General features: G+C 36.8%; 2 protein-coding genes across 5 annotated transcripts in view; both read left to right on the top strand.

The window, feature by feature from the left end:
• Positions 1 to 5617, top strand: part of LOC102690103 (alpha-tectorin-like) — a 28826-nt gene extending 23209 nt beyond the window's left edge. For all 3 annotated transcript variants that reach the window (XM_069184860.1, XM_069184859.1, XM_069184858.1), the window contains 7 exons: positions 164 to 283; positions 1143 to 1327; positions 1894 to 2054; positions 2491 to 2739; positions 3352 to 3514; positions 3828 to 3927; positions 4405 to 5617. In XM_069184860.1, the coding sequence (XP_069040961.1) occupies positions 164 to 283; positions 1143 to 1327; positions 1894 to 2054; positions 2491 to 2739; positions 3352 to 3514; positions 3828 to 3927; positions 4405 to 4502 (1076 nt within the window). In that variant the 3' untranslated portion in view covers positions 4503 to 5617. The remainder of the gene's footprint in view (positions 1 to 163; positions 284 to 1142; positions 1328 to 1893; positions 2055 to 2490; positions 2740 to 3351; positions 3515 to 3827; positions 3928 to 4404) is intronic.
• Positions 5618 to 7665: 2048 nt separating this feature from the next.
• On the top strand, positions 7666 to 22927 carry LOC102690302 (sialic acid-binding Ig-like lectin 14). Of its 2 annotated transcripts, none has more exons than XM_069184863.1 (14): positions 7666 to 7751; positions 9931 to 10021; positions 12207 to 12590; positions 12943 to 13236; positions 14920 to 15019; positions 15706 to 15744; positions 16910 to 16936; positions 17700 to 17747; positions 18866 to 18901; positions 19420 to 19449; positions 20122 to 20166; positions 20918 to 20995; positions 21386 to 21458; positions 22347 to 22927. In XM_069184863.1, the coding sequence occupies exons 2-14, from the start codon at positions 9976 to 9978 to the stop codon at positions 22422 to 22424; spliced, it is 1278 nt and encodes a 425-aa protein (XP_069040964.1). In that variant the 5' UTR covers positions 7666 to 7751; positions 9931 to 9975; the 3' UTR covers positions 22425 to 22927. The 2 variants fall into 2 exon arrangements, with proteins under 2 accessions (XP_069040964.1, XP_069040963.1); XM_069184862.1 differs by having other exon boundaries at positions 16907 to 16936.
• The last annotated feature ends 1683 nt before the right edge of the window (positions 22928 to 24610 follow it).

Raw genomic sequence — 24610 nt, 5'->3', positions numbered from 1 at the left:
TAATTAATAAATAATAAATAGCAATGTGTGGTTCATAGTTAAAAGAAATACTGTTGTACAGTGCTCTACTGTATTATGTACTGTAGTTAACGATGGTGTTCTATTAGTAGGTACTGTAGATAAGCGTGTTGACGTTCTGTGGTGTTCTGCTGCTGTGTTCCAGCCCTGACAGACCCCTGTGAGCAGCTGCACTGTACTGACCAGGAGTGGTGTGGGGAAAAGGATGGAGTCTATGGCTGCTTCTGTAATGAGGACCACGAACGCCCAAATGCCAACAACTATGGTATTTTCTTCATATCCTAACACTGCTGGTGGTTTCTTACATGATTTATTCATCTTGGACACCAAGGTTAAAAATGAAGTATATAATTATGCACATTCAGAATCTGAAGATAGGCCTAACCACAGTCTGTGAGATAACACCAGAGCACCTGGAAAAACCCACATTAACATGAGGAGAACATACAAACCTCATGCTACTAGCATCCCAGATATTGAACCCAGGACCCCAAAACTGCAAGGCTGCAATACTAACCCCTGTGCTACCATGCTGCCCAACATTTAGTATATTGTTTACAATTTTAGTCAATCCAATGGAGAAAGGTCAAATGAAGTATATTGCTAGGATTAAAATAATTCTCTGCATCAAAGGGTTAAATTTACTGAATCATTATAGCCTTGCAAAGAGTCTAAGACATTGTATCATTACAAGGGGAAACCTGTGACACCTGAGCCAGAGGACACAAGTAGAGAAAAAATGAAAGAAATTGAACAGAACAAGAGACACTTCTTAACACAAAGAGTTATGCAAGTCCGGAACAAGCTTCCCAAACATGCTGTTGTAGCAGATATACAGTATGCCTTTGGATCAATGATCTTCTAGTTACCAAATGAACAATATGGGTCTCTTTTGTAAACCTTTCTTAAATTATATTCTCTTATTGTTTAAGTAAATTTTGAAAGGTACAGTATGCAATCACAGCTATTCTTTGCAGTATGATATGCATCCTGATATCTGTGGCTGGTTCCATTATAATATATTGCACAGTTCCACTTGAAGTTCCTACAGTTCTAAATAAGGTTAAGCTCTAAATTGTCAATAGTCCTAGACTGAACCTGATCTAAGGTGTTTCCTCTTGCAGACGCTCAGGAGACTTGTTTCAGCAGTTCAGGCATAATGTCACTGTCCAGATGCCTGCTGTTTGAAGAAGGATTCCCTCCTCACATTTTGCATCTCAATGATCCCAACTGCACTGGGACTGTCATCAATGGTCGGGTGGAATTTCTCTTTGACAATGACAATCACACCTGTGGAACATCCCTAACGGTAAAGTAACTGCTCCTACAGTTGAATGCAAGCTAGCAGTTCTAGCTAAGATTTTATTTTTTCTATATATCTTTATTTAGTACCACTATTGCACAGAATTATATGCATCAGGTGCCAAGTAAATTATTTTGCCCTTTTCACCCTGCAAGAGAATTACAGTATATTAGATTTTAAATTATCAAGGCACTTGTCATTATCCAGTATATGCATGTTATACATCTGTTTCAATATTAGTTCCCCCCACGATAACATGACATCAGTTTTGACATTTCATATTCATTTTATTAGAAGTGCTAGCTACTATATTTCAACCTGTTTAAAGTGTGTATGATAATTTTGAAATTACACATTTGAGAACATCTAACACGTGCTTCAACTGTTTAACCCATTCAATGCTTACATAAACCCCATTAGGAGATGCAATATTATTTTTCCCCAGCTGATAATTTCCTTTATTAGGATCCACATCATATTAGCTTTAAGGTATGGCACAGACTCATATTGGTTCACTTACAGTACATACTGTACTGTATCATCCTACTTTCCCTTATTTGGCTCCTCTGCAGACAAACGGCACACACTTCATCTACAACAACTCCATCCATGGGGCCATTGACTCCAGTGGTGGGGTCATCAGTCGAACAAAACATATAGATCTGAAGTTCAGCTGCGTGTACCTACTGTCTGAGACCATGTCTATGCCCATTGGCATTCATCCATTGGAGAGGTAGGCTGAGCTCTGTCAGTCTGACTGAACAGGAATTCAAATCTGACTATGAGCAAGAGGATCACTAAATCTAAATATATTTACTTCTGTAAAAAACAATCTGGGCAAAAGAATGTTACATGTTTTTCATTCTGCATATGTTATAATACAGTATATAATATAGTATATAATGTGTTCTGCTGTAATTCTCCGAAGTTACATAGTTTTTGAGATTTTATCTGTCCTTTTAATTTTATGGACAGTTTTTTACTTTTTATCGATTTATGGAAATGAAGGAAATCTCAATTTCGCTAGGAATACAAAGGTAATTATTCTTACTGGTATTGTAATCAATGCTTTTGGCTTTATTTAAAAAAGACAGGTAGTGTCATGTGTATATTTTAACAGCAAATGCTTGTTATTGGTGTTGGACCAAAACATTTGTGCTTCTTAACAGCATTGTGAGGAAGAACCTACCTTCAGGCATTGGGACCTACCAGGTGCGCTTGGTTCCTTACCAAGATTCACAGTTCAGTCATCCTTTCACGGGGTCTCAAGTGGACCTAGAGCTCAACCAGAGGGTTTATATTGGAGTTTTTGTGAGTGGAGTGGATGACCGGCAGTTCTCCAGTGTCCTTGAGTCCTGTTGGGCAACACCTGTGAATGACCCATTTTACAGCATTCGATGGAACCTCATTACCCATGAGTAAGTTTTGTTCCTAACTGTTTTACCATGTTGAATGTATATTCCCAATACAGATAAATACAGGCTATTATTATTTATTTTAGACTTAGTGTATGGATATGACATTCCACATTGCCAGCTATATTAGCAATAACATATGAGAGATCAAGCCATATCCTCACGAACTGCTCCATTTTTCATCAACATTCATCAAGATTTTATTGCCACCTATGCTCTATAATGAGCAGTGCCGATTATGGATATAAATGCAAGGTTTTCTTTGTCAATAACCAGAAGAGTTATAATAATATATACAGTATAGTATATACTGTATAGAGAATTACGGCTTTTATGTTCTGCTCCTTTATATGAAGACAGATATTGCACATTACATCTGCCTATTCCTTTCCAATATTTTCCATGTCACATGTTGTAAAATAGTAGGAGTATTCAGGAGCTCTGAAGCCACCATTGTGCAGGTGTTTTATAGGGAAATGTGATAATAATGTCAAGTACTGTAGGTTGTAGAGCTACACTTGTTCTCTAACTAAAAAAAACAAGAACTTTTCTGTATCATGAAGCACAGTGTTTTCCTCTACACTGTGTTTACATGCTGAATGCTCTGTGCTCCAGGTGCCCCAGCTCTAATGACCAGACAGTGGAGATCATCCAGAACGGTGTCTCCACCACCAGCCGGTTCTCCTTCCAGATGTTTGAATTCATAGGAAACACCTCCATGATCTTCCTGCACTGCCAGGTCAAGCTCTGCATACTTGCAGGAAATGACTGCTCTGCGGTAAGTAGAGCTCAAAACAAGCAGAAAAAAGTGTTCACTTACAGGTTATTTGTTTTGCTGTTCTGACATTCACCTTAAGAAAGTAAATCTTTCACATACCAACAAAATATTTTTTAGAACAGGAGTACAAGTTAGTGGTTCACAGACAATTAAGTCAGGGGTAATTTCTGGAGAAACTCTGTGGTTTCGAAGATGAGATAGAGTGCATCAATTCAGCTTGTGAACTACATGAAATTAAAGCAACAATACATGGAAAACAAATGAAAAAAGATGCATCAACTAAACCTTTTTAATTTTTGTTCTGATTCAATAGCACTGTTACCCAGGATACCATCGCAGAGTGGCCAGGGATGTGAATTTCCATGATGGCACCTCAATTTCAATGGGTCCTCTGACTTGGTCACAACGATCAGGTACAAAATGACCATTCAGGATATGTAGTGTGGAGGAGTAAAGATGTTTCACTTTGCGTAGTTTCATAGTTAAGGCTTTCTTTAATGACGATCATAAAAGAAATGTTTGGCAAGCCAAAGAGAACTTTGTGACACCAGAGAAACTATGGGAAATGAAAAGCAACCAGTAATTCTGAGAGGTACATCTCTTTACACAGACAACCCTTGGAAGACAGACAACATTTCCCCACTTTGCTCACTCCTCAGTCTATTTTTTCAAACCTTACTCGGAAGACTTATTGATCTGTTCATGTCTTACAAGGAAAATGTTACTTTCAAAGTAAATCAATTTTTACCACCTATTTAGCACATGTGTCCCATATTGACTAAGACAAAGCCCAAAAATGAATATGTTTTGTGAAATAAACAACTTTGAAATGCCTGAATTTTAATCCAGCATGAGTGTTTGACTGACCTGGTTAATCTGTCTTGTTCTAGAGTTCCGAAAAGTTCGATCTGTGACGGATGGCTCGTCTGCTGTCTGTCCCAGCCTGCTTCTGCTGCTGTGTTTCATTGGTACTATGCTGATGGGCTAGATATCAGGGACCAAATTCAAAGACTAAATCTAGATTTTCAGGGATAGGTGTATAGGGGACACACTGCTACAACCTTTTCATATTATTTTGCCAGTTGAATGTTTTGCATACAGTAGTACAGAAAGAGCAAGTCACTAGTAATAAAATTAGTATAGCTTTGCAATACAAGGGAGGTAGGAAGAGTGCTCTTTAATTTAAAGAAAAGCAATTTTAGTGGAGGACAACTACAATATATTAATATTAATCAAACTAGTCTCCAGCAGGCAACCCATTTGGAATAAACAGTAAAATGCAAATTAGTAGGTGATTCAGCTTATTCACAATATACAGTCTAGAATCCTCTGTTTTGTTATGATCATTTGATGAAATCTGTATACATAATTTGTAATACTTTGTAATGCATACCTTGTAGTCTGTTCCAGCCTAACAGACAAACGTCAGCATTGAGTTTAAAGGTTTTTCTGTGGTCCAAGAGAGTGGCACTATTGTATTGAAGAAGAAAGAAAGTATTTTATTTGTTCTTGAGTTTTATTAAGTGAAATTGTTATTTTCTATTTTTTCTAAGGAACAATGATGAAGACACCCATAATATTGTAAAATGGTAAATATAATGGTACTGGTAAATTCTTATTTTTTATTTGATCATTGTGGTGGTGTTTATAAAGAAAAGACTATGTGAATCAAAATATATCAATTATACTGTATACCACATTCATTTAAATTATAATTGCTAATAAAAATCAATGTTAGGAAGGATTTGAAATAGACATTTAAATTTCAGAATATGGGAGTAAAGCTTGAGTTTATACTATATTGTCAAAAGTAGATTGCATCTGAATGATTAATGGTAATAAAACTAAATGCTTGTATAAAGTTGTTTATTTTCATTTCAGCTGTGATTCTAGTTATGCCAGTAGATAGAAACAGAAAATAAAACTGTCTTCTAATGTGTAGGTCTAGATTCAGGTTTGGTTTTGATAGCAAGCACACACAGCTTTGTGTCATCCTCAGTTGAGAATTTACAAAGGTACTGTATAAATAATACGGGATTTGGCCATTTCATTTATTTTACTTCTACAATTATAACACTGGGCTGTCCAGTTCAAGGACCAAAATGTCTCCTGTTTTCTTTTCCCGGGATTCCTCCCTCTTGGCCCCTGTTCTCCTTGGACCCCGGTCTGTCTGGCATCCTACCACTGGTTCAGACAGCAGGTGTTCTACAGTTTTCTCTAATTGAATGTCTGCCTTTCCTTCTGCCTCTATTACTTGCATCCAACACAGCTCATCACCTTGATGCCATTGGCCCTGGTCTCTCTCCACCCTTGCTGCTCCTGTTGCCGTCTCCATGGTGTCAGGTATTTAGATGTCCTATCTCCAGCTCACCCAGGAGGAATTCAAGAGCCATCTGCAATTAACCCAACGTTTGCCCTCCCCCTAGCATCCAACACAGCCCAATACCTTTTGGTGTCTTTGGCTATTGTGTCTTTGCTCTTAGCTCCTAGCTCCTCTTCCTTGTTCAGCATTCTACCCTACCAACTGGTCCAGCTGCAACAGTTTAGCTGACTCTTGCTCTCTTTCTCAATTTCAGAAATTCCAAACCAGTCCATGTCCTTGACTAATTCCTTTTTATTCCGGTCTATTCTTCTTACTGATTCTTTCCAACAATAACTTCAGATGATCTACTGTAAAACACCATATTAACGGGAATTACACCTTGCTTCATTTGTTGATATCGGACTGCTTGAAAGTATTTTCAGTTATTGTTTTCCAACATCAATTATTCATCTTTGAGCAACTCTTTCTTCAACTGCTGTTGCAAAGGAACTTAGGAGTGCTTCATTCACTATTAAAGTTCTTCTGAGTGGAGTTCAATTTCCCATACACTTCTGTACATGACCAAAGAGGATCTCCCACCAGTTTGCTGCTATCCAAAAAGGAAAATGTTATGACTGTAAGCTGGATCCTCTCCCACTTTTGCAATTTTCAAAGAAAAGTCCTGTTTTTCTGCATAATAATTCCCAGGCCATTCACTTCAAACAAGTCCTGCCTTCTTTGGCTGCCATCAACATGTTCCTGATCAGATACCAAGCAACTCGGTCACTGGTGTTCAGAAGCATGCCATATAAGTCCTTTGGATTTCATGCTCGGCATTTCATACAGTCAGACTTTTCCAAATTGCAGAATGATTCTCCCATTGGCGTAGGTACAGTATAGGTTAACTAAATATTCTCTTCCATATGAACAAGTAATAGGTTTATTCCATGCTGAAAAAAAGAAGAAAAAAAACACAACGCTTAGGCCGTGGAGCCTTCTTCTGAAGACATACTGTATGTAGATTTTTATTGGGGAAGATGATTTTAAAATGACATTTTTTTACATTTTCTTTAAAATGAAAAAATGGTGTGCATTAAGCATGACGTTCAATGTAATTAAAATGGTTCTTCCTGTTTCCCCTCGATGATGACTGCCACTTGCTCTCCACGATGTGTAGGTTAAACCGATCTGCTTCATTTCACAATTTAAAGCCACAGTACAAAACATCACAAATAGCACAGCATTTTACTCTTGATTCATTTGTCACTTCTAACCAGCCGTGGTTGTCTGGTGGGTTTTACTATATTTGTCATAACCAGATTAGTGAAAGAACTCTCTCAAAATAGTTTGTCCTGAGATATACTGTAGGCATTGTGAGACAATGATAATTATTTATTTTAAAACTAAATTATGTCTTCTTTGAAATATAAACATGACGTTGATGTTACTTATGGGTGTACTTTATAACTCTAATATAGGATTATAAATATGTGTATTTGGAAAAAGGTTAAAGTAACCTATGAAATATTCTTCAGAATCACTCAAACATAGCTGGATGCTCTTTCACAGGAATTAACATGAAATATCTCCTAATCAAGTCAGAAAACCTAACCACTTTTATCATTTGAGACATTTCAGAAACGATTAATGCATTTTTATTAATAACCCCATGCTACAATGTTAGATAACGTTTGCACTGGGCATACTGAGCATCTTCCTACTCGTTTTACTTGATGATTTTTTTTCTTCTCACAACCAAATATGGAACCTTAGAAATACATGCAAATAAAGTTCCTGTTTCCTGTGTTATCACAAAGATTTCACTTTCTACTTTTAAATGATAAAACCCTTTCAAACTGACAGGACGCCAGAAGACAAACAGAACAGTATTGAGTGTAACAAGGAAAATATTGTATTTTCTTGTAGGAAAAAAAGGTAAGCAGCTCTTTAATTAAGATGTTTAAATTTTCAATACAATCCACATTTAAGTTGGTATTTTGTGATGTAAGCTTAGTCTTACAATACTGTATCTGTGCTATTGTTAGAAAACCTACAAAGGAACAAACAGTATCAACAGAATTGTATTGTGTGTACATTCTGTATATACAGTACATTAACATTAAATCTTATGGTTACTGTATATTGCTTTATTTAGGCAACTTTGAAAGTATGTTTGCTAATATTTCAAAAGACACATGTTACTATTCATCGTCAACATATAGAGATACATCATAATTGGAGATTACTTTATTACTAAAACACAACTTACAGAGCACAATCACACAATGTTTAGATATTTAAAAACTAAGATTTAGAGTAGGTTTTTTAATGCTGTGAAACAAACAGTAAGATTTAAATGGTATAAACCGTGACATTCATCCACCCATTTGCTATTGACTTTATCCAGTAGAGGGCTGTAGGAGAGCCAGAGCCTATCTTGTCAAGCAATGGGCACAAGGCACACAGAGACACAGACATGCTTATACCACACAGGCCTGTTTTCCCAGTAGCCAATTAACCTACAGTACCAACACGTCTTTGGACTTGGGGAGGAAACCACCCCAAATACCTGGTGGATCCCCACACAAACATGGGGGAGAACATATACACTCCATGCAGATAGCACCTCAGCAATTGGGCCCAGGGCCCCAGCACAGAGAGGCAGTATCCTAATAACTGCTCTACCATACTGCCCACACTGATATGTTGACAATCAAAAATTTGGTATTCCCAAATGAATATTTTTTCAGAGTACAGCAGGTTACAACCTACCAATGTTTGTTTTAACAACTGACACATTTCAAGGGCAGAAAGTAATGAGTACAAAATTGTCATTTGTACTACTTTACATTTATTCAGAAGCCATAATTTTGAGGTGGATGTTAAGAAAACAGGTGGAGGAAAGATGTCGACATCAGCAAAAGTGGATTTTGTGTCGCTTATCTCTAGGTTAAGAAATGTATCTACATAGAAATTGGTTTTATACAGACCTGTGCTATTGTGTGCTTCACTAACAAGGCATTTGACAAAGTTTGTGGTTAATAAAGGAACTCTTTCACTTCTCAGATGTAGACTAAAAATATACTGTGGCTTTAGCTGTAAGCTGTATTAAACAAATTCAGGGAATGTTACCCACAGTTTCCCATATCTAAAATTGTCTTGTCGTGTGTGCATCTGAAATGAGAAAGGGAATTTCTTTTAGGTCTCAGTGGCTAAAACATCTTGACAAAAATTGACTTTTATATTATATTCATGTTTTAAGGATTGTTTAATTGTTTAGTTTTTAGAACAATAACTCTTTTAGTTCACATGTATCATAGTAAATTGTCCTTTGATTTGAAACCTGTAAATTTTTGTTATAATTGAAAATTATTGTTCCTGCCCAGCCACATACTGTAGGTCACTTTACAAAATTAGGGAAAAAAGGAAATAGTCTGCACTTAATGCCAGTGTCAATGTCTGCTGAATGTTAATCAGTGACAGTAACTTACAAAATGTATAAGCGTTTTAATAAGTAATAAAGGAAACCCCTAAAGAAAAAAGGCCCTGAACCCTTAATTGACAGCGTTGTACAGAGCCATTCAAGTTTGAAGCAATATAATAGAAAACCAATGAAGATATAAGATGTGAAGAAGGGGTTAACTGGTTCCTTTCTGCACAAGGACTGGTCTTCTTGTGACACAAGACATTCTAGGCTTAGAGTTATGGCAGGAAAGGAGGATAACTGATAAGGATTCCAGAGGCCAGCAAGGAAACCCCCCAGGGAAGGAAACCTAACACGGATCATTAAGAGTGACCAGTCTGTGAACTGTCTGAACACTGTGACCCCCCCATTACCATGATAATGAGCTACGTCAGAAGCGACAGAAAAGTGCTATATAAACTGGAAGTTTTGTACCTGTATTTTGAACAATATTTCGTTTTTATTGTTCCTTGCATTCAATAAAACTCATCTGTTTAAACTTCATCTTGGGATCTAGAACTTCTTTGTCTGTTACAACACCTTCAACCTTATTGGATACCTTATTCATTTATTTTATGAAAGGGACTGCATTTGTGACTAAATCATGTGCTGCATTAACGATGGTTTCAATTTTAACCCACCCCGATTCAGTGTCTTGGCAGATTGCTCTGAAGTGTAAACTGCAGAACCAGAAATATGGACCTTCTTGCAAGGTTAATGCTACAATTGTTGTGCATACAAGGTAACTACCATTCTTTTTATACTTCTTCTCAATTACTGAACATATTACTGTATATGCTAGTATAGAACCTTCTACAGCTTGCGTGTCACTCCTAATCCTCCTGACTAGTAGGTACAGTATATGATTTGTATTACTTGGGCTATGGAAATTGTGGTTTCCCAATAGGTTCTCTTCTTGTTCATTGTAGTTAAATATATATTTTTTAATTTCTTGTAGATCCTAGCCTACTAGTGTTCATCTTGTTTAGATTCAAATCCATTGTATGTGTGCATTGTTCAGGTACAGTAGCATTCCTGACAATATCCTACAGTATATTTCGTTGTACTCTTCAGTGGTTTCCTCAACAGTAATGACTACTGGGATTTCCACTGCCTAGATTGGCTAGAAGTCAGTCTACATTTCAGTTGATGTCAGTCATCTCAGCTTTGTTAAATGTGTTGACTCAAGGTCCTTGATGCATATCTTTCTTGCCGCGTTGCAGAGAATTTAAACAAATATTTCACTTTTTGTATTTTTGTTGGAACTGCCATAGATTGAGGTTGTTGTGACTGGTATCTGAATGACATTTTCTGTGAAGATGGTATCTTGAGATCTGCTGTACCTCCAGGTTTTTGAACATGTAACAGTGTGATGTTAGGTGGCAGTATGACCACATAATGCAATATCCATGTCAATGTTTACAGCTTGGCACCAGCACCTGCTTCGTTATGTCAGTGCTCTAATGATTGGGGGTGTAAAGTATGTATCTTGCATGTGGATTTGAAAGTTTCTCTCACAGTTCCTGAAGCTCACTTTCTAGTACATTTACCTTTCAGAAGAGAAACATGTTTTTGTGGTTGTTCTCATAGATGTACAGTAATTTGGCTTTTGAGACTCATTCAAGATTTGGAGAATTCTTGGAAGACAACATCCAAGATGGCTTCCAAGAAAGCTGAAAAACCCCAAAATCAGAGGCTTGAACTTTTTGAAGGTGGATGTTTAATAGGATTTGTTTGGACCTGTTGATTATTATCGACAAAACGAGAAAATGGAAACAAGTGCAGTTGAGGAAAACCAGGCAACGTTTCTGTGTCATGTTAAAGAAACCATCTCTGATGCTCTCTGAATTACTGTGAAAGATTCGACACGAGGATTTTAAGAAGATGGTCTAGAGCAGGGGTTGGCAATTTATGGCACTTGTGCCATTATTGGCACACAAAGGAATTTGTAATGGCATGTGCAGTAAAATGCTAATAACCCACAAAGAAATTAAGTTAAAAACTATGAAAACTTTTCTGCAATTCTCTATAACATGCTAACCAGCGAAAGCTCTTTAGCTTAGAAAAAATTGATTCACTTGGTTTATTTTCTGTATCATTTTTATCAGGGCTAGCCTATTGTTTTCACAGGAAAGCTTTAAATCAGTGATGCTGATAACATTTTATACTTTTAAGTGTAAAGTCAAACACTGAGGGACTTGTGGACTGTCAAAACTGACTCTAAATGAACACTGTGGCTGAGTTTGGAGTGTACAGTACATGCAAGAACTGGTAATGGGTTTTGGCCCAATGTTTTATTTCCTGCTTAAACCAGACAGCTTTGATACCAACAAAATAGATTTTTCAGTGTTTCAGTGGATGGGTGTTGAAGGAAGGAAGACTTACTGGAAAGAAGTTCTTGTAAACCATTAAGACGCTGGATGTTGCACTTTTCTGTTACAAAGGAAACGAAAGTCTGTTGCAGAGTTCAAAGCTCAAAGAATACAAATGTGAAAATCAGGATTCAAAATATTTTGGAAAACTGCAAGATGTAAGGAAACAAAGCATGAGCAAGTACAGTAGGTTCTACATTTGATGATTCAAGTGCTCCTCCAAGTGCTTCAGTTTCCTGCCACAGTCAAAAACATACTGGTACAGTAGGTTGAGTTCTGGAAAAATCTGGAAAATGACAGTGTTCTAAATTTTAAGACATTGTACAGTATGTCTTCTTAAAAAACAATAATGCACATATTAAGACTATATAAAATAAGAACTACCTGTATCTGTTGCCTTTGGCAACAATAAATTGTAGGCTGTTTCGTGTCTTTTTTTACTGTATTCTCAAAGATAGACAGCAAGAGTTTTTCAACTGTTTCTAAACCTAAAAGTTTATCAAAAAAAGACCAAGCTGTAAAACTAAAGCCTTACTTGAATCTTTTTGTTTCCAGAGATTTATTTTCCTGTACTTGGTGATGTCTGGAAGGTTAAAGTTCTTCCCCAAATGGATGCTCTGACCAGTTCCTGTGTGGTGATACCTTGTACTTTTCAATATCCTGGTGAAAGGAAGTCTTCTGCACGAGTGAGAGCTATTTGGGAAGCAAAAGACAGCACAAGAAGTAACCCAAAATACATCTATCACAATGACGTAACACAAGTGATGGATAGTTTTCAAACACGCACAAGGATAGTTGGAAATTTAGGGGATCAAAATTGCACCTTGGAGATTGATAAAGTTCAAACCCATGATGATGGACCATTCTGTTTCAGGGTTGAATTAGAAAATACAGACAAATATTCTTTTACGGATAACTGTGTAACTTTTCAATTTAAGGGTAAGAAAAAATATTTATTATCTTTTTGGGATTCTTAATTAACACATGGTGACTGTGTAGGAACTCATAATCCTTTCTGAAGTGTGCCTCACACTCCAAATGATATTGTTAACAATCCACTTTCAAGCATATTACAAAACATCAGATATCACTTAAATTATGGAGGGCTTTTTGGTACTAAAGTGTGACAAGAGATCTATTAATTAGAAAAGGCACTAATTAATGTTACCCAAAGTTAATGACAGCTAATAATGTTACAAACCCTTATTACAATTTCTTTGTAGATAACTAAATAAATGGATTGTTATGATTTTGTTGTTTCATGGTTTTACTCTTTACTCTTTGTTCTTAGAAAATCCTGAAAAACCTGTCTTGGTTCATGATGCAAAAGCTTATGAGGGAAGTGCCTATGGGGTCACTTGTACAGTGAAGCACACCTGTCCTACACACCCCCCTAATCTCACTTGGAGCCGTGATGATGCAAAGCCTGTTGTTTATCACAAAAATAATGGCTTTGGCAATTGGGAAGTGACATCCTTGCTGACATTTGTACCTTCAGCCAATGACCATGATGAGGATTTAAGCTGCACTGCTCACTTTTGGGGACAGAGGACAGAAGTGAACTCTATGACTTTAAATGTGAAACGTAAGTATCATTGCAATAATAAATGGATAGTGTCCTTCTCATGAATGTGGAAATGAAAATGATTACTTTATGTTCTCCTACTCTTGAAAAGACGTTTCTGAAAATGCCCTCACTGACAAATTGTTCAAGTTGTGGTCAAATTGTGATCTCTTACTTGCTCTATCCTATGTGTAAATTTTCTCTGGCTGCCCATAACTCTACTCATTTGTCTCCTTCATGCCAGATTAAGGGTCACTTTCTCACCCCTTCTTTTACAAGTAACTCTTCAACCTCAGAATGGCTCTCTGCACTTGCCATGCTGTTGTCTATTCTTTCTACTTTCTACAAGTGTCTTCCCCTCTGCACCTTTGTCCTTAACCTAGCTTTATTTTTATTTCTCCCTTTTCTCCAGTTTTCTTTTCACTGTCTCTGTAGGAGTCTTGAGCACACAGTGTCAGTCTGCACTGGGTCCAGGCTTCCTTGTTCACAGCTCTCACTGTGCCTGGTACCTTCTTTACCCCCATCAGTTGGTGTCCAACTAGTGCTGTGTTGTCCTTGACTCTTTTCATTCCTAATTTTACTCTCATGAGTGTTCCACTTCGAATAAGTTCTCATCTTCCAGTTCTAGCAAACATAAACTTAAACAAGCAGTAGCTCTCTAGCTGTTCCATTCTATTTCCATGTTAAGTTACTTCTTATCGGACAGATCTAAAAATCACAGTTTAACATTACCTGTGAAAAACATTCTTTCTCAATGTCTTAAACCAGCTGTAGCTGCTCTATCTACAGTAAGTTAATACACACTAAATTCAATTGTGTTAAATTTATGATCAGTTATTTTCAGTGTTTAACACATTTTTCCAGACCTAATATTGTACAAAATGGTGGTGTATCATACAAACCTACACAAACATTATAATTCAGCAGTATGCATAACAGTCTGGAATTCACTGGAATTCATTGAACATTTTTTAATTATAATTTGTGCCATTTTAATGAATACTTGACACAGTCCCATTTCTCCCCTAAACGTTGATCTAAAAGTTGATCAATACTTCTTTGTTAATATTTTGAATTAAGTTGTAATTTGTTAACAGCTGTTGTTAAATTTACTATAAATCAAAGTTCTGTAATACTGTATGTAAATAGAGCATAAAGGTTCTGATTTGTTTATTATTCCAACCCTTGAAACTAACTGTTACTGAGTATCAGGATATTTTATTTTGGCAAAATTTCAAATCAGAGGAGGATCTAAAGTACCAATGCTGCTTTTATTCTTTTAATGTGAAAACCTGTGAAAACAAGTAAGTAACCAACAATAACACCACTGCATGTGACTAATGTTGCCACAGGCAATCCTTTCCATACCCTGGTCCTCACCTACACCTCACTGTCTCAACCACCTTGCTTCTACTGTACTGATGGTATCTTTATTTTTTCCCTCCACGCTTGTTCACTCATCTTGTCTGCTTTGTGTATCACTTCTCCATTCTCCCACTTCCAGGTTCTTCTAGATTCGTTCTCCATCCTTAATATTCAGTCGTTTAAAAAAAAAAACTAGTGCAGTATACAGTATGTATGTGGATCTGGTCTATATTTTTTTTAACCATTGTTTCAGCATAAAAAAAGTTATAATTTGCCAAGACTGCCCTTTCTGTGCTTTTGAGCCTTTTATTTTCATAGCTCCCCCATTTCTGTTTTCAGAAAAACAGAACTTCCTGCACATTATAGTCCCTGTTATCGCTGTGGTGCTGATAGCTTTGATACTTGGGGGTCTATACAAGTGGAGGAGGACTCAAGACAAGTAAGTTTTTGCCAACACTATACAACAACCTTATTTGTCATGACTGGAGATATGCTGAACCCACGAGACAGTTGAAAGTGATTTCAGTATCCAGGAGTCAGAAATGAAAAAGGCAAAACATTTAGGAGCCACTTAGGCTTAGGCAGTAGGGACATATAAATGCTGCTGAAAGACATTTAAAGGGAGTTATGAAAGCTTGTTCCTGAAAGTTTGTAAAATCCATCCCAATTAGCATCTTTACTGTAAGCAGAGTCAATAATACTTAAATTGTAAAGCACAGAATTTCTTAGCTAACCAAACTAAGGACTTATTATACAGTATGTATATAGCGTAGACCTTAACCTGATATTTGGTGATTCAAGCCTTTTTACTCTAAAGAAGACCAGACTGCACATATAACCTATAATGTATAAGTTAAAATTTACTATTGGTTTTATTTGTTCAACTTAAAGTGTTTTACAATGTTCTGAAGCTAGAACTCTGAATTTGCAAATATATCAGAAGAAACACCTTGTAGAACACATGGTACATGTTGCTCTAGAGGAATGCACTTTTTAGCCATTGAGTGAGGAAGTCTTTAAAGTGAATAATGGTGACATTTTCAAAATGCATTGATAAGGTCAGCTAAGAGCCTGATTTTTTTTTCTTTTAACTTTTGTTTCATGTCATTTGACTTGGCCCTTAAGAAAAGAAATTGAAAACCTGAAGTCCAGCCCAAACCGCAGGTAAGAAAGAATGATCAGAAGCGCCATGGAGGGTGAAATGCTCATGTTGACCTATGAGTAAATTGACACAGTTTACCTGCATTGTTTATTAGTGGGCAGCTGAGAAGGCACTGCTGATTGGCTCGATCACAAGTTTCAGTCTTATGGGTCAGACATCACTGGTTTGAGCCTGAATCATGTAACTAGCTCACCATGACCAGGATTCCACAAGTAACAGTGCACATTTGGCAAAGATCGGGTACAGTGGGTATTCGTTGTTCATGGCGTTCTTGGATTTTAGGGGAAATGGAACCTGCTGTAGGATTACAGGTGACATTAATGAGAGATTCTGATGCTGTGGAAATTTCAGTGAGTCCAAAGATGAAAGGGAGAGAAATCAAAGGGAGCATATCTGTCAATTTTTCTTCTCCTTGGGCCAGCACAAGTGTTATACTGTAACTGTAAAAATGACAATTAAAAAATTGATGATCCCAATCTAGCTGTATATAAAAAGTAACTTGTGACACCAGATTTAAAAAAGGGTTTGCTGATAATGGTAACTATTTAATTCAAGATTTAATTTGAAATGGGTACCTGGAGCAATCAGTCAAAGCATTTTAAAACTATCGTGTAAACCTCAAAACTTCAGGCAGTTTAAAAGCATTACAGTATGTAATATTCTGTAAGTCTGTGTTATAATCATATGGTTTAAATTTTAAAGTTTTTTTCATTATCGATTACCATCTGGGGGCTGGAAATAGACTGGACTTTTCCCTTGTCTTAACTTTATCAGATGTTTTGAGTCTTTTTAAATGCATTATTTTTACTATATGATTACTATTGCACACTGTTATCTATATAACAGTTTTCCATATAACAGTTTATTCTGCAGTTTGTGTACTTTATTTTCTGCTATCTGTATTGGTACATTAAGCAGAGTTTCATTTATCCACTAGGTGGAAGTACTATATCATTGGTGGCTGTCTGTTCTATGGCTAACGATATGGTTTTGAAGGATAAGACAATATCTTTAAAAGACTGATTGTTGTTTATTAAAAATAGCTGTAATATTTTACTGTGAGTTATCTATTTCTTTTTTAAATGACACCCACCAAAATAAAAACAGAAATGAATGATATTAATAAATCCTACCAGTTTCTTTCTGTTTTGCTGTTTCCACCAGAAGGTCCCTCTGGGACAGGATATCACGGAGGTAAGTAAATATTCAGGCTAAGATATCCTTTATTGTGTGTAGTATATGCTAGACCCTGCATCTGTTGTTTGGCCTTGAAGTAAATGAGTTGAAACTGGGCTCTAATAGCATGTTTATGAATAAGACTGAAGAAAATTATATGAGGAAAAGTGTAAGAAGAGGAAAATGATAGTGGTTAGGTTTTTGTTAAAGCTGGTATTAGAGATGAATGACTATGTATTCTTTATGTGGATAATTCAAGAATATTTAATGATTAAATAGAAAATGGTTGGTAAGTAGATTCACATTTTATGATTTTGTAGGAAAAATAGGTGTGAGGTCAATTATACTAGATTTCATTTACCATAGTCATTTTAGTCAAAATAGAACTCTGTAATTTTAATCAAACAAATTACTGTATATGATTAATTGGTTCTAGTTTGTGTTAAGTGACACGAGTGTGTTTACCTCATATAAAGAAGAAATCAGCACCTTGAGTATCTGTGTTACTGAGATGTATTTTATTGTTACTAGGATTATTATTTCATTCCATTTGAAAATACTGAGTAAATAATTAGTCAACTGGATATGTTCCAGGACAGCGAGGCATAAAAACATTGATTAACTCCCAGAAAGATCTTACAGTAAAGGTTAGAGTGTCAAAGCAAGATAGTAATTGGTCTGACAGTTCTCAGAGACATAGTGCTTCAGGTTCAATCACCCTTGCTCAATACACATGGAGTGTCTAGCATTCCTCCTCATGTCATTTGCTTTGATTCTCCAGAGAACGTCCAGAGATTCCTGAGCGTCCTTCACGCCAGCCTCACGACAGGCAAGTACACAAAGTGACAGGCGTGTTACGCCACGCCCCCGGGGGACTCGTCATTCCACCTCCCCTTCCAGCACGGTTCCCAATTAGCTTTACCCCAGCTGCGTCACACTCTCCCCTGTGCTCAGTATTGGGGGTTTTCCTGGCTAGAGCTACTTCCATTTTCGCTATGACTAACTACTTGGTTTTTGGCTTTTTGACCCTGGTTTGTTCTCCGACTATGTCTCCTAGTTTTGGGTTTTGGTACTTTGGTTATCATTCTGGTTTCGACTCTCGGCTTCTGGCTCCGCTTCTGGTTTTGTACTTGTGGACCGGCTTGTTTCCCTACAGCTTTCAGACCTCGCATTGTTATATCGTCTGCGTCTCTAGAGATTGTTCTGGTTTTCTGCATAGGGTCCTCACTACTTTTTCGTAACAAGGTGGCAGTAAGATCTCCAAGGGAAAGTCACTTTTTCTTAATACCATTTGCCAATGGATCACTGAATATTTTAGATCTATTTTGCCTTGTAAATGTAAAACAATATCTGTTGGACTTTACTATTTTGTTTTAAGTGACATCAGTGTGTTAACATAATATTGTAACGCTTACGGCCGACAGGTACTGTGTAAGAGCCAGCGTACCAGAGCAGGTGATGTCACCGCCCTTCCCTGTGATAGCATGACTACAGCTACTGGGCTGTAGAGAGATCTCTCTTTAGCTCACGGGGCTAGGTCACTGCAGAGAGACGCGGGAGTCCCGGGTTCGAGCCTCAGTCGGGATGGGGCTGACCTAATGCGGCAAGGGCGCCCGCCTGAGCCCCCGTTGCGTTACAATATCAAACAGTAGATCAACACCAACCTGTATCTGTGTTGCTGAGATGTATTTTATTATATCTATTATGTTTTTCTATTTGAAAATACTGACAAAATAATTTGTCAACTGGATATGTTCCAGGACAGCGAGGCATAAAAACATTGATTAACTCCCAGAAAGATCTTACAGTAAAGGTTAGAGTGTCAAAGCAAGATAGTAATCGGTCTGAAAGTTTTCAGTGACATAGCGCTTCAGGTTCAATCACCCTTGCTCATTACACGTGGAGTGTCTTGCATTTCTTCTCATGTCATTTGCTTTGATTCTCCAGAGAACCCGAGCACCCCTCACGCCAGCCTCACAACAGGCAAGTGCACAAGTGACAGGTGACACAGATGTCTCCAAGGGAAAGTTGCTTTTTCATAATACCATTTGCAGATACGTCGCCGAAGATTTCAGATCCCCTTTGCCTTAATGTAAAAAATAAATATCTGTTGGGTTTTAGTGGCATTAACAGTGCATCTGATTTTGATGTTATATTCATGATATTCACCTCACTACATTGCAGTGATGTTGAGGTTTTAATTTGCTGTAATCAGAAATGGTAACTACATTTTATTTACTTTTAGGAACCAATCAAGCATAAATTCTGCAGTCTCATGGCATATACTGTAAATATACAGTGTATTGATTTAACAAAAACATGCATAACAAAGAACAAACATAATAAACAATCTGCAGTAATATGAAAGGCTGATATTTGTAACTATTAACAATATTATCACATTTCAAATTCAATTAACTCCTAGTCCCTGTCTCCCCATACAGGAGGTCATTTTCATGGCTTAACAATGTTAATGTGTTACTTGTCTTTTTGATCGCCAGGGTCTCTTTCTGGAACAGAATTTCATATAGGTAAGTTAAAACACTCAATAAGACATTTGGCCTACAAATTATTGTAGCATATTATTTACAATATTGTGTTCTTAAAAATGTGCGTTGGTTGTGTAACTCAAGTTATCAAAATTCTCAAACATGAGAGTTAAAATGAGATAAAACTAGAGAGTTCAGAATGTAAAAGTGTCATTTCCAAAGTTGAGTTTTTGTCCATTTTATGACTGACCAACAACAAATTCAAAAATTAGAAATTGTCTATACATTGAAACCTTAACCTTACCCTAGTTCGGGCATTGGTAGATCTACAGTACATCTATAGCTTGGCCTTCAAGTAAATGAAAACTCAGAAAAAGATGTGGGAAAGCAGGAGAAATGTATATAGTACAATAATTCAGAAATGTACAAAACCTTTTTGAGCACTGTAAATTAGATCATTAAGAAGTGGAATGTGTATGGGTGTCTTCAGTTTGAGCATTTGTGTTTAGAATAAAATATTAAGTTTGGAAAAAAATATGTTTGGATCATCATTTAACTTTACAAAATGGGACATTACAGGAAGGGTCTGAACACATTTACAGGGCACTATAAACACTAGCACTAGCATAATTCAAGATTGTGTCAATGACTTTTACTTGAAATTTGTGTTTGACAAACAATTATAACTTAATTGATGGTTTCCTCTGTCTGTAGGCAACAGAAGAATTCTGGTGGCAGGCAGCCTCCCGTCAATCACAAGCAAGTATAAGATAACACACACCACTGTGAAGACTGGGGTTGGGTTCAAGAACCTTTAGCTGAGAATCAATACTTTAAGCCAGTCCCATGAAGAGATACTATAGAAAAGGCACAGGTAACATGTCTCTAAGCATAAAATTATACCATTGTAGTGATGTCGTCTATGATTCTCATGATCATTCAAGCTCTTCATTATTTGATACTGGTCTTGTGGCGCAGTGTGTTTCTCTATCTTTTGTCGAGGCTCTGTGGATTGGTCACATAAAGAGACTTGCACTCGACATACAGTACAGTACAAACAAAGAAACAGTGATTTCAGCCCATTAAAAATACAAATTGGGGATTTGGGGATATCACTGGAGATATCATGGTAGCCAGTCCAAGGTTACACTCTGGAGGAGTTTCCATGTTGACAGACTTTGATGTGTTAATTTTACTGGCCAGTAAGTTCAGTATGTTTATCCAGAGTATTGACAAACCTATAACTATTGTTATGCAAAGAACAGAATTATATAGGTGAGAATATAAACAAGAAAAGGTAATTCAGCACATCATGCCCATTTATCTGCCGTTTATTAGTCAAGGAATCTCATTTAGGTTTTTCTTAAAGCTCTCAGGAATTCAACCTGTTACATAAATAATGCATAGACATACAAACCCTGTACATGAATCGCCTCCTCTACCTTAAATATATCTGTTTTTCATGTAACCTCAGTAAGTGACCAGAAAATCCTTCTTTTGCTTTTCATAGAGTTAATAATGTAGACTTAAGCAGTGGAAAGTGCCAGACAAATAAAGTTTCCAAACCACCTTTCCCTTCTCCTAAAAAGTAAGTGTTTTCAATTGAAACAAGATGACTGAGTTTCCATAATATCTGCATTATGTTTATAAGTCTTGAAGAACACCTTGTGTTTTTACCCACATACAGTATATGACAATTATGGTCTTATAATTTAAGAGAATTACTTAAATTTGATGGTTGAATAAAAAATAACAATGTTGTCAATATCTACAGTAATTCTCCATTACAATCAGGAACTCTGAGTTGTCTCAGATATCATGGTAGTATACAATTAAATATACTAGTATACAACTAAAAGGCCACTCTAGTGTATAATGTATTCTCTAGGAATACCATAGAGAATGACATTACAATAATTACTGTTTTACAATAATGACAGTACAACATTAGCTGTAACAATATTTTTGTCTTTTGCAGAATCGACAAGAAACCTGTTTTTTTTCCAGACAGTCAGTGTGATTTTTCCAGGCACAATGTTGGATATACAGAGGTACAGTAGGTACTCCCTTCTGCAAATAAAGGGACAAAACTCACTTTCCATGTTGTGTAGTTTGAAAACAGTTTAATAATCCAAGTTCTTTGGATGCCTATGGGAAATTCAAGGAAATCATTTGCAAGTTTTATAGTTTACAGTTATTTATTTCCATTCAGTTATAGGAAAATAAATCACTTTGTCACTTTAGAGGAGACAGAGGTAATGCATATGATATTTTAAATAAATTGTGACTCCTCAATTACGAATATTACCAGCTCTCATTGTACTGTTCTTATCACTTACACTAAAGGTTTCCATTTCGCATTTCTGCAATGTGATTCTGATGAAGTGCCTTAGAAATGCCTAAGCCTCTTGTGAAAACCCACCCATATTCTCGCCTAATGGAAACCAGCTAGCTAATTTGCTCTGTTTGAGAATAAGGATGCTAAATTTTAATTTTGTATTGTTCCAAGTAACTTTATTTGATCTCAAAGTGACTACTGTTCATCATGATTTGCTCTTTCATACTGGATCTCATATCTAAGCAAGGTTATAAATACCATCCGTCTTTGTAACGTACTCCCATTCCCTTGACTTCATCCCATCAACTCTGACATCTCTGTTGCCTTTCTCAACCTCTTCATGGCCTTCCCACACACCATTGTAATTTAATATAGATCTCCTTCATGATTTAATTACAGTGTCACATGGAGACAATGGGAGTATATTTCCATGTACAAATTCACTGTATAGTAAGTAGCATTAGCTATTAACCTTTAAGATCTGAGTTTCAGAAGAGCAGTTTCAAGTTTATTTAAGTTGTTTCTTCTTCTTTAGTTTTATCTCCTCAGCAATTATGTGTTACTAATATGTTGCTTTACTCTTTACAAAAATGACCTTTAGGAAGATGATGACATTCCTGATTATGAGAATTCTGCGACTATGGGAACCAGTTATGACAACATTTATGCCAACATGTAGATGGGCAAGAACTTTCAAGAAGAAAGATTAGAACCGACAATCAAACTGTTTCCAGCTCACAAAAATAAATCACCAAGAGATTATTTTTTTGTCATCATTCTACTTCTACTTTAGCATTCAACTGTCTAGATATTCCATGAGATATTTTAAAATGTTAACCTGTGTAACTACTGTATGTACATACCTACGTTATGTTTGCCTTGCAGAGAGAACTGTGTATCTATGATCATGTCCTAAAATTCATAGACTAATAGGTATATTAGTTACCTCAGAACTCACCAGAACTACAGGTAAAGATGGGCTGTAGGTGTTTAGAACTCTTTCCATTTGCTGCACAGAAAAAACATCCTGTATTGAAGCTTCCTTCCAATCCATGAACAATTAATAGAAGATATTGTACAATGCTCTAACACTTTACTAATCATATTGTTATAAAAAGTGTATTGTGAAGAATTAGTATTTTGGTAACCTGTGCTAAATAAATTAAACTGATTGTTATTGAACAGTGTTTCTTCCTTTTTGTATTATAGACACTACCATGATTTTAATTGCATTCTAATTGCATTGGAAGTAGCAAAGCTAGTTCAATTTCAACTGTCTTTCTGGAGAAATGGCTTCAGATCCCAACCTTGTCGTTGACTAGTTATATTAGTTTCGAACAAGCTAAACAGCCATGCTGTTGAAACTGATAGCCTGGTCTCCTTCAAGAAACAACTGACTGAGATGTAATTACTAAGAAATAAACTTACTCCTTTTATTTGGTCCGAAGGATGTACAGTATACATATAGAACGTGCAAAGTTCAGCTAAGACATTCTGTGGAATATAGCATTAGCATCAGCAGATCAAAAGATGTGCCTGCAGTTTATTCTTTCTTACTGTCGCTAGGCAGAAAAAGCTTGTTATCAAGAACAGTTACTATCTTGTACACTTGTGCTAAAATTCTTCCTCATTTGTTACCACAGCTCCTTTGGCCACATATTTGCAGTGTCAGCTTAATGCCTATGCAGGATCTGAGATGAGTTTTGCTCTCTGCCAAGCAGGTCAGATTTGTGGACTGACTGGGCTATTATAGACTCACGCACATTTTCACTCAGCCATTGAACTCTGTTGCTCTTGCAAATTCACCACTGGCCTCACAGTTGCAGTCCTACTGTATACAGTTTTCACCATGTGCATGTCTGGAGGACAGCCAGAGAGATGAAGTATCTGGATGGAATTGTACACATTCCACTGCATTCTGACCTAATAGAGAGCGCATTTTAATTTTTTAAAACGTTTTTTCTGATCTTTTCCACAACCTTATTGTTTATAACATTTTCCTCTTCTTGATGATTGATTAAGAAGCATGACTTCTCAAGCTCAAAGAAATATTTAAGGTTTTTATTTTTCAGATTATTCTACTGATCAGTCCCTTATTCCCTGATTTGTTTTGGAAGCTCTTTGGCCTTCTTTGTTAAACAGTTGCTTAAAATTCCCTACTCGACCGTTGGACCTCACAGGTACAGGTGTCTAAACAGATAGAGTGGTACTCCCCATGTTTTTGTTTTTTCATTTTCTTTTCAGGATGACAAACTACTTTTAATTTTCTGTACCTTTTTCTGTGTCTCTTTTAATGCCTCTTGAGCTATTATTCTTCTGTTAGATGTCATGGTTAATGAGGAGGAATGAATCCTTAAAATCTCTTAAATCCTTATATTACAAAACAAATACCACATACAAGACAAACACCACAATATATTCCTGTTCAGCTCAAACTTTTCTTTTCTTCTTTTGGACACCAGCTCAGACAGTTGCACCCCCACTCTCAATGATCCGGCTGAGCCGCACCAGAAACTCCCACAAAAATACTGTTTAAAACCCCTTCAACCTACTGCATCTCCGCCTCCAACTGACGCAGCCACAACCGGCCACAAAACAGAGAACACTGGCTCCTTACAGAGTCACAGAACATGGAGATCTGTCGTCACAGTCTACCTGGGGTTTTTGCTACGACATCTCCTAGTGACAACACAAACGGTCAATCAAAGCCTCTTCAGCCTGCCCTTGACTCACCCTGAGTCCTCAGTCCCACAGTCTGAGGTCCCCCTGATTTTGCCAAGAGGACTTTCCCAGCCCCGCCAGCTCGCCTTCTCAAAGAGAAGAGAGGACACACTTACCTGGTGTGGTACCCTGCTCGCAACGCCA

This window comes from Lepisosteus oculatus, chromosome 27, assembly GCF_040954835.1.
Source record: "Lepisosteus oculatus isolate fLepOcu1 chromosome 27, fLepOcu1.hap2, whole genome shotgun sequence".
Taxonomy (NCBI): domain Eukaryota; kingdom Metazoa; phylum Chordata; class Actinopteri; order Semionotiformes; family Lepisosteidae; genus Lepisosteus; species Lepisosteus oculatus.
The sequence above is the reverse complement of the archived record's forward strand: the minus strand, read 5'-3'. Positions and strand labels throughout refer to the sequence as shown.